We start from the raw sequence: 10716 nt of genomic DNA on the forward strand, positions 1-10716 counted from the left end.
ATTCCCAATATAGTGCGGGAATCGAGACTCATCATTTTATTTAAGACAGTTCTACATTTAACATCACTCATATTATAAATGTATATGCATTTTGGCGTGAAGAGTAATTTAATAAGCAATAATTAATTATTAGTAAACGGAAAATATTAGTATATTATATTAAAAAATTGTAGACATGGGCACAGGACAACGTCTGTCGGGTCATCTAGTATGGAATATATATGTATACATGTGTGCGCAGCCCTGTTAAAAATAATACACAATTTCATTTTGAACATATTTCTGGTTTATTTAAAATATTTATCACAAATCTACATTTATAAATGTTTACATGATTTTTACATATATAAAATACTGATTTTTACTTTACTTTCATACTTACAGACTTAAATCAGACAATATATAAAAAATACATATTTATTTTAATTGCAATTAGAATCACTTTCGACATAAATTATACATATGATTATTAATAGACATATAATAAAATAGTTTCTTTATATTTATAAAATGCAGAATATAGTCAGTCTTAATTATTTAGTCTTGTAATTAAAATTTCTGCAGTTCTTATATTAAACATGATTGTTCTTTCTGTTAAGGTACATCGGTTACAGTTTAGAAATTACAATACATATTAAACTTGAGCATGATAAATTTACTAGCTTTCGTATTTATCGTTCTTCACATCAAAGTCATTTCTCTCATGACTATTCAAATCACATTCCATAGATCTTGAATGGGGGGATTTGAAATTTTCACTGTTGACATAATAAGCCGATGATCTGGTTCTTGGTCTTGGTCTACACTTGATTTGTTCATAAAGATCATCGATAGAGGTACTATGCACTTGGGCATAATCTTGATACTGGGAACTTTGCATGATGTCACTCACACTATTCAAACTAGCTGACGATTGTCTATATGGGGAACAGTTTTGATATGTTTTACCTGAACGTATGTTGTCATTGGTTAAAGAACTTATAGCACTTATTTCTGATGGCTGATAAGGAAAATCGTTGTCGTGGACGCGATTTTGGATGCATCTTAGATCAGCTTCATTTATCAAAGTCATATTTAAATCGTTCCCACCTATTTCTGGTTGAGGGGCATATAAGCCGTGACTTTTTATACTTAATTCTGAAGTAGGATATTGCACATAGTTGCAGTCACTATCAAAATTGGGTTCAAATTCATCTGCTTGATGATAGTTTATGAAATCTTCTAGTAAGGGGCTGCTTGACCGTAAATATTCGGCGTTGTCAGATTTATGGTCATATAAATTGACAATATTAGAAGGGAACAAAATTGGACTTTCAGATTTATTATTATGGTCTTGTTTTACACTCATAAATTCATTGTTTTTGGTTGGAGTGTGATTAAGTTCATCAAAATCTAGAAAAGACTTTGGTGAGTGACAAGGGCCTAGATTGCTACTAAAGTCTTTCTTTTCTTCTAAAGTGCTATCTAGCTCAGAATAAACACTCGGTGTCGGATCATAAGAACTTTCACATAAGATTTTGGAGGATATTGGCCGCAAAATTTTTGTATCTTCAGAAGACATTGAAGCAAAGTCATTTTTAACCAAAGGTACCCTCTGATGCTCCGGTAAAGAAGTTTCTGGTACGTTTGTATATATATTGGCAACGTTATTGCTTTTCTTGTGCTTCATGGAAACACACATCCCGTCCGAGGCGGGTATGAAATGTATTGCATGAGGACTTATTCTTTCTATGAAATCTGACTCTGTGTCAGATAATATATTGCAATGCTTCTGAACCTCTTTATTACAAGGCTTCTGTTCGGCATGAATGTTTATATTATTAACTTTAGAACTAGTAGCAAATATATTCGTAGTCATAACGCCGGCTTCCAATGCCGAACGAGGCTTGAAAATAATGGAACCTCCATCACTCTTTGATCCATCTGTTAGTCGATGGATTTCTAAGTTATTGTGCTTCATGTGGCGTTTTTGTTTTTTGAAAAATTTTCGCGCTACGTTGCTCTGATTGGGATTGTAGAACATCTCTGCACCATTTTGATTTTCTGCAAAACTCATTGGAGAATCAGTGGATCTGTAGTGCTTACGATGAATTACAACAGCCTGTGGGTCATTAGGGATTAAATCCCGAGCGTTACCACTGTTACGTTTGATGGTTTTCCCAGAACTTGCGTGTAAAGATTGACTTAGAGCAAGTGCTGCCGCGTCTTGATTGGATATTGGCTGTAAAGGGACACTGCCTAATAGTTCTACCTGCTGAGGTTTATTATTTGAAGTGGCGTCGGAAATTGTTCTCGAACGACACCAACGCTTTTGACCTTTCGGGCAACATATCATGGTCTCCAATTGGCTGCGAACATCGCTACGCGCAACACTATAGAAAAACAATATGAAAACTCCACATATTGATGCTGAAATACCATACAGCGAGCCGAATATATCCTCATCGTATATTACTAGGTGCTTCAGAGGCCTGCTGATATAAACTGCTGCAGTGGACCACATGCAGCAATGTAAAAATAACACTATTACATGCGCTTTTAATTGAATTTTCGGAGAATTCTCTTGGTCTTCCATTTCGCACGATGTAGGCGTTGAAATACTTTGCGCACTCTGTCTACCACCACTTGTCACCGTTTGAGGTTCGAGCAATTCTATATCAACGTTTTCTGTTGCCTGAGTTCCTTCCGACATATGTCCTAACATATCATAGCGTCTGATAGCCCAGCAAACTATTAAAAACATCGATATAATAAATAATATCATTCCTGACATTGGAACAAAAACTGTAGTTAACGATGCTTTGGATGATAAGAAGCAATAATCGAAAGATGCATATTGCTTCATGTTGACTGCACCAGAAATACCACATACTATGAGAGAAACTCCCCATCCTAGCAGGTACAAACCAACTATTGGTTTAGGGATTGGTGGTTCTGATTGTAATAAATCATCTGATAAAACAGGATCCTTAGCAGAAAGTCTTTTATACATATCACTGACTGTTACAGACATCCACAAAAGGCATGATAAAAATAAGTAGTGCTGTATAATTCCGGCGGTCTGGCATAATAATCTTGACTCGGTTTGAAAAATGCCTAATGTAAACGATAAGCAGAGTAACAACATAGCAATCCAAGTGTTAATCAATGAATGTTTTGTCTTTCTTGGCATCAAAATAGCATTGAAGTAAATTATATATGTTACAATGGTAATCATCAAACAGATAAATTGTAAACAGCTTCCAATGTACACAGCTAAATGCAGGAATCTAAACTTGGCACCCATCGGTTCATTGCTGTAATTGGAGAAATTATCAATTAACTAAAAGTACAGTCTTCATAATTATAAATAATTAACAAATCATCACCTGCTAGAATTAGCTATAGATGGTTCTTGCATAAGTGCATAATATCCAACATTATCACAAGTGAATATGAACAATTCATTATTAGTGTAAGATAAGTGGCATCCTTCCATTGACCAATCTCCATGTCCCAATAGCAATTGCTGATTCCACCAGACAGGTATTGGAGCTCTATCGCCCCGCATAAAATTCGGCAGTCGTAGCATAATTTGTATCGGTTCATTTAGATTTTTAATGGTTTGATTTTCTAAAAATACATGTTAATTTGAATCAAAATGAACTCATATAAATATCGTATCCTATTTATTACCTATTTTTACTCCAACTATACATGATAGTATATTAAAATTTTCCGAGCCGTTCTTATTTAATATGGGAAAAAAGTTATTATTTTCAAACATGCCAACTAGAAGATTATGTGAAGAAGGAGCTGATTTTGTTTGAGTGTCAAAATCTCTAAGAACTGAAGGTGGAATCTAAAAGAAAAAATTAAATATTATGGAAAAAGCGGTAATGCATTATTCTAATATCTCAGTTGTAGACTTGACCTGTATTATGGCATCTATTAGATGATTCTGTGGACTGCGTAACAGTGATTGGTTTGAAATAGAGCAATGAAAAACTCTAGCATCTTCAAAAATATGCCATGAGCAAGTCAAACCAGTAAAACTGTCTTGGTTCACTTGAAATTCTTCCAAAGCAAGATTTTTCTACAAGGTAAATGTTATTATAGACTATTTCATAGTCATTACAGTATTTATTTTCATCTAATAAAACTAACTTGGAGTGCGGGTGCAAAAGAAGCAGTAAGTTCTAAATCTCTTACAAGTTCAGTACAAGAATTATTAAGTCTTTGAGCTGCATTTAAAATATGTTTTGGGAATTTCATAAGCTCGCTGGCTATATCTATTAGTATAGGTCCTGCAATAAACATTACATAAATCATTATTATATTATTGTCCAATTTATTAGCATATTTATAGCATACCTAATTCCTTTTCTTGGGACAAATATTCAATATAATTATGAAAGGTATGCACAATAAAAACTACATCATCGGGATCATTATATTTTGTTATATTAGCTGCAGATACCAAAGTTAAATTCCTTAAGACTCGTGAACTTTCTACTATAGTATTTCTTGTCAGACTTAAGTTGACCTTTGCGAATTGTTCTAGTATCTGAAATATGGTATATTGTATAATGTGATATAGTAATTATCATATATAATTGTTATGCAATCAGTCAAAAAATCAGACAGAATACGATCAGAAAAATATTACATAAAAATTAAATGCAATATGTATAAAGTAAAGATGTTGATAATTTACAAAAAAATAATTTTTGAAATTTTGCTATAGATATAATACATTTGTAAGTTTGTAACTCATATTATATATTAGTATTAGTAATTTTTTTATATTATTTTCTATTTTATCAGAGATTTAAGTGAAAATCAACTGACCAAGTTAGATAATTTTATATTCTCAAATTTAACCAATTAAAAAAATGGGATTTATCAGCAAATCTTGTACAAAAGTGATATAAGAAGTATTAGCAATATATGCAGAGTTTGGAAAAATTTATTCTGAGGCAAAATCAGATAAAAATCTATACCATAAGAAACATTTCAAAATTTGCTGTTGCTAAAACAACGTAAATTAAAATACAATAACTGATCAAAAATATTCAAATACCTTTGTTATCTCGTTCACATATGGACAACCTCTCGTGTTCAAACCAGACCAATTCCCATTAACAGAACAATAATGAGTTGCAAATGCTTGACCGCTACTTTGTCCTTGGCATCTTAAAACTACGTTGTTACCAACAACCGTAGCAGGCCAAGTATATATGCCTTTATTATCTGTACAGATACATATTTTGAAAGTCAATTGTGATATGGTAAGAAATAGAAGTATGTACTGACCTTTTGTGGTGTTTGTTTGACAATATTTTGTTTCATTCGAAATAACAACTACATCAAGACTTTTGGAGACATTCATTTTGGGTGATACCATTTTGCAAGAAAATTGTCCAGATTGATTGTGACGAATGTTTTCAATATCTAGACGTGAATCAATGATTCCACCATCGGATACAAATCTATTAATTATGTTTATATCTGGAAACATACTCGCAAGATCGTTATATTTAATGTCTAAAACAAATAAAATTGAATTATTAGGTTTCAATCTAATAATGGAGATTTATAGGTATATTAATAATACCTATTGAGAATTGTTTTGAATTATGCGGTGTCCAACTCCAAGGAGATATTGTGTTTTGATCTAAATTTTCATCAGTATTGTATTTACTGCTTATTAAACAATGTATTTGCAAAGAATCACCTTCAAAAACAACCTGAAACAATAATATACGCATTTAAGAAGGAACTAAATTAATCGTTAAAATAAATTAATACCTGATTGTATCTTGGGTTCAATTGAACATGATTTTGCTGAGTGATAGGCGTCTCGCAATGCATATCTATACCGACTTTTAATTTCTTTAAAGAACTATTTTTGAAATCTGAAGGACTTTGACATTTTGGTCCTGGTGATAATTTCACAGAATTCCTTTGCGCCCAGTCTAATATCCAAATTAGATCACAATCACATTTCAAAGGATTTGCTGATAAATCTCTGCAAATAATGAAATTAATTACGTTTGCCAAACCATTTCTTATAGTAAAATTATTTTAACTTACAGTTGTTTTAACGACAGCAAGTTTTGAAATGTTCCTTGTGGTATAGATTTTATTTGATTTTGCCTAAGAATTAATTTTTCTAAATTCTTCATACTTTGAAAATACTTTTTATCTAAATTTTGTACAAGATTTGCTGATAAATCCAATCTTTTTAAATTGGTTAAATTTGAGAATGAAAAATTATCTAACTTGGTCAGTTGATTTTCACTTAAATCTCTGAAAAAAAGAAAATGATATAAACAAAATACTGAATACATAATATGAGTTACAAACTTACAAATGAATTATATCTAAAGCAAAATCGCCAAAGTTAATTTTTTGTAAATTATCAACATCTTCACTTAATAAATTGCATTTAACTTTCATGTAATATTTTTCTGATTGTATTCCATCTGTGATGGTTTGTTTGATTTTTTTATCACATATACATTGTTGTGGACATTCAGAACTTATTATATAAAAATTGTTTATGATAATCAATAGATAAAATAGTAATTCTTTGCACATTGTCGGTTTCATTTTGCTTTTAGCTTTATCACAATCAAGTGTCTTGAGATCCACACAACCTGTAACGTACAAGACATTATTATAAATGATAATATTTTTTACATTATTAATAATTTTATAATCAAGAATTAATTAAAGTTTCCGTAAATGATAAAATAAGTCTTGCCTTGGTTTCATATTTATTTGTTTACAAAAGCAAAACCTTTCAAATAAACAATATGTTTATCTACATAAAACATATTTCTAAACTTATTTATATATAATTGTGTACCGCATATAGGTAAAATATATTCATTTAATGTATAAAATTTGTATTTTGAGAAGGATTTCATACATAATAAATAAAATAAAGCATTTCTTTAAAAAATTAAACATATAAACAAAACGTCAAATGTCCTGATGCCATAGAGTACTAACAATCATAATATAGATCATCCTCGCCTTGTTAAATCGAATTGAACATCCAATCTTTTACATCTTTCATCTATGGTTGACAATCTCTTTCACAAGTTCGCAACTTAAAAAACAGCACAAAATAAAACCAATCATCCCAAATCAAAATATTCTGCTGTCAAGTAATGGTTGTTTGCCTCATGTTTAACTAAATTCTTAAAAATTAAATAAAAATGACAAACGAAACATGCAGGAGTTGTCTGAAGGATGGGTTCGACATGAAATCATTATTCACACGAGGCATGATATGTAAAAAAATTTTAAGCCTCAGGGATCTTTTGCTCACTTGTGCTGATTTAGAAGTATATATTTCATTTTTGTTCACTTTCGCAATATATCTCTTACTTTATATTTATCTAAATCTGCATAAATTTATTTGTAGATTAATCGTGATGATGGATTTCCTCAACATATTTGTAAATCTTGTATCAATATAATAGAGAGCGCCTATTCTTTTCGTATGATGTGCGAGAAAAATGAAAGACTATTGAAACAACAGTTTGAGCAAATTGAAACTACACAGTCCGAGGTATTAAATGTTAAAAGACCTATATATTTCTACTGCATGTTACTAGGCAGGACAATTTGCAATAGTAAAACATTTCTCTTAAAACTTACATTAATCTAAATCAGATCAATAATTAGTAAAATATTTATTATTTTACTTTAAATTACAATTCTTTACTCTAAATTATGCCATTTGTATCTACTATCTAAATGTATCGATATAGATACAGCTCTTATTGTTTTTCCATGTTTGTCTATTTTGCGCAAAGATTTAATTGAAATATATTCTTAGGTTGATTATGAAAATGATAAAATTGATTTTGATGAGAATGGTTTTGAAGCTACAGATGAATATGTTGAAATCAGTGATGATGAATTATTAACAAATAATGTAGTGGCAATTTTGGAAGATCCAATTAGTGATCAATTTGAAAAATTAGAAGATCACAAAATAGAATCTAATGATCCTAAAGATGAACCAATATCAGAAAAAAAATCAAAGGCTGTTAAAAATAATAAGTTGATCAATGTAAATGAAGGAGCAAAAAAGCATAATTGTACACAATGTAAAAGGCAATTTAAATTAAAGACATCATTGGATCTACATGTTATACGAAATCATAGTGGAAGTGCAACACTTGATGAAGCAAAGCTAATTTGTTCTATATGCAATAAAGTAAGTTTTCTTCTGCTTTTACAGCTATGATTTTAATAAATCTTAATTATTTTTAAAAATCATATGTTGGAATTTAACCCTCTGTCGGTTGGAGTGGTCTGGCCAGACTTTTTCCGACTTCAATTTAAAAAAATATATTTTCTAGTAATCCTATCGACTTGAAATTTCTTGACATTTCCTAAAATTTCATTAGCTGTCAGATAATTATAAGGATATTAATTTTTTTATACTTAAAATGGTCGGAGTGGTCTGTCTAGACCACCCATACATTTTGCATGAAATATGATGAGTTTTGATCAGTCTTTTGTCTTTTTTTCTGGTATTTTCTATTCAAACTGCGTTTTATGTATTATTTGCTAGGTGTATTGTAACATGAATGTTAGTATTTACACGCACACATATGAAAATGCCTTGAAAATCTATCAAACTTATTGGTTATCGCAAACAATGAATCAGATGAATAATGCGCACATAATCAACAATTTTTCTACCCATACTGAGTTCAAAACCTTTTTTGTGGCAAACCTGTAGCCATTAGTACGCAGTTCAATTGAAATTATATTTTCACTTTGAGTTTTACATCTCATTTCAAAGGCGATGCACCTCATTTCGTTTTCATTTGAATTTCATATTAAATTTGAAGGCGCCGCTTTTTTCATTTATCTTCATTATATTATTTCAGATTCATGAAGCATATGTTGCTAACGGAAGCGGCCCGACAACACTTGAAAAGAAAAAGCTTTGTGAAATCTGTTTACATGCCGAAAACGAAAAGACTAAACGCAAAACTCGATTTTTCTGCGTAAAATGCCACAATCCCGTTTGTCAACAACATTCTAAAGTTGATTATGTTTGTTTTCGATGCATTGATATAAAACAGCAAAATTAACAAAAAAAAAGCAACGATTTTTTTACATTTCACCGTAACGATAACTAAATTTGTATTTCAAATGCATTAGCTAACATAAAAATTGCCACATAACTAATGGGTGCCCTTTAGATTTCACATCATTATTTTAATATTCATAGATTTTTTTCTGTTACAGAAATGTGTATCAGAAACACATTACAATCGTCACATGAATTACCATAGAACAGGTAAACAATACCATTGTGATATTTGTGGTAGAGATTTTTCACAATATCGCAGCTATGAGTCTCATAAATATTCTCATACTGGAGAACGACCATTCTTATGTACTGAATGTGGTAAAACATTCAAACAAAATTGCGATCTGGAAATCCATATGAGACTACATTCAAATTCTTATCCATATATTTGTAATATATGTGGTGCAAAATATAGATATAGCAGCATCTTTACATTACATAAACGTACACACTCAGGTGAGAAGCCTTTTGAGTGCCCCTTTTGTGATAAGAAATTCAGGAACAGTTGTAGATTGAAAGTTCATAAAAGAGTCCATACAGGAGAAAAGCCTTATGTTTGTCAAATATGTCAAAAAGCATTTGCAAGACCATATGCATTAAAAGTTCACACACAAACGCATACTGGTGAACGACCACATTTATGTACGATATGCAACAAAGGCTTTGCACAAGCTCATTGCTTGCGATCGCATATGAAATTGCATGAAAAGAATAAAATCGTCAAAAATGAACCATGTAATGATAGTGAAAATGCAATTGTAGAATTAAATGAAGTTGTTATAGAAGAAAATATGGTATCATAAATATACTTTATGATGAATGATTATTAAATTGTGCATCCTGAATTTCTTAATCATCTATGGTTATTTGCCATATTATTTATTTAGTTTTTATTCATCTCTTTATTCTCTAAATTTGTTTACAGCTTTCAATTCTCCTATGTGTTGTATTGACTTGACTTTATACTATCAACTTGGTGATCCATAAATCAAATGAATTATTATTATTCACTATACTTTTCCTAGCTATCCTCTAATAACTGCGATTGCTGCAATAAAATATTTTAATCTGTTACTTATTTGCCAATCACTGACTTGTTCTCTAATTAGAGAATTTTTTACAACAACATTTTAATATCAATTGGTATGACGTTTATAATAAAGACTTGAAATGTATTTTGTTTCTAAACTATGCAAAAATGACTTATTATGAATTTTAATTCGTTGTAATGCAATAAGCAAATTTTGATCAGCAAAAAATATTTTAATTAGGATGCGAATATAATACTAAATAATTGCATGGACTGTGTTAATTAAATTACTTAAATATTATGTTAAATAAATATATAAGCTTTATGTTAGATACAATATTTATCCCTGTACATCTTCAAAAGTATGTTTTGTAATAAATCTCATTATTTTATAATAAAAGTATATATAACTTAATAATTTCTTTGCGAATTTATTGACCGGAGATATGTGATAAAATATTTTTCAGACAAAAATTATTTTGTACCTTTCGAGTACGAAGTGAAATTACAGAAAAACAAATCACAAGTTTCTTCTATTTGACAAAATACAATATTATCAATTTTTTCAAGACTTTAG

The 10716-nt window shown here is 30.3% G+C and overlaps 2 protein-coding genes across 2 annotated transcripts; one reads left to right on the top strand and one right to left on the bottom strand.

Annotated features, from left to right (window-relative positions):
- Nucleotides 1-658: 658 nt before the first annotated feature.
- On the bottom strand, nt 659-6441 carry LOC113367585 (adhesion G protein-coupled receptor A3-like). Its single transcript, XM_026609179.1, has 13 exons — nt 6353-6441; nt 6076-6291; nt 5791-6010; nt 5597-5729; nt 5296-5526; nt 5063-5232; nt 4354-4546; nt 4147-4286; nt 3914-4075; nt 3676-3841; nt 3369-3612; nt 2113-3296; nt 659-2031 (listed from the first exon to the last, which is right to left on the bottom strand). Exons 1-13 carry the CDS (start codon nt 6439-6441, stop codon nt 659-661), a joined length of 4521 nt encoding a protein of 1506 aa, XP_026464964.1.
- A 696-nt stretch (nt 6442-7137) lies between these two features.
- LOC113367586 (oocyte zinc finger protein XlCOF6.1-like) lies at nt 7138-9912 on the top strand. Its single transcript, XM_026609180.1, has 4 exons — nt 7138-7337; nt 7418-7564; nt 7835-8218; nt 9265-9912. Exons 1-4 carry the CDS (start codon nt 7209-7211, stop codon nt 9910-9912), a joined length of 1308 nt encoding a protein of 435 aa, XP_026464965.1. The 5' UTR covers nt 7138-7208.
- The last annotated feature ends 804 nt before the right edge of the window (nt 9913-10716 follow it).

The sequence above is a fragment of the Ctenocephalides felis genome, unplaced genomic scaffold (genome assembly GCF_003426905.1).
Source record: "Ctenocephalides felis isolate EL2017-DRISC unplaced genomic scaffold, ASM342690v1 CF-g0.4_SCAFFOLD_01170, whole genome shotgun sequence".
Classification (NCBI taxonomy): Eukaryota; Metazoa; Arthropoda; class Insecta; order Siphonaptera; family Pulicidae; genus Ctenocephalides; species Ctenocephalides felis.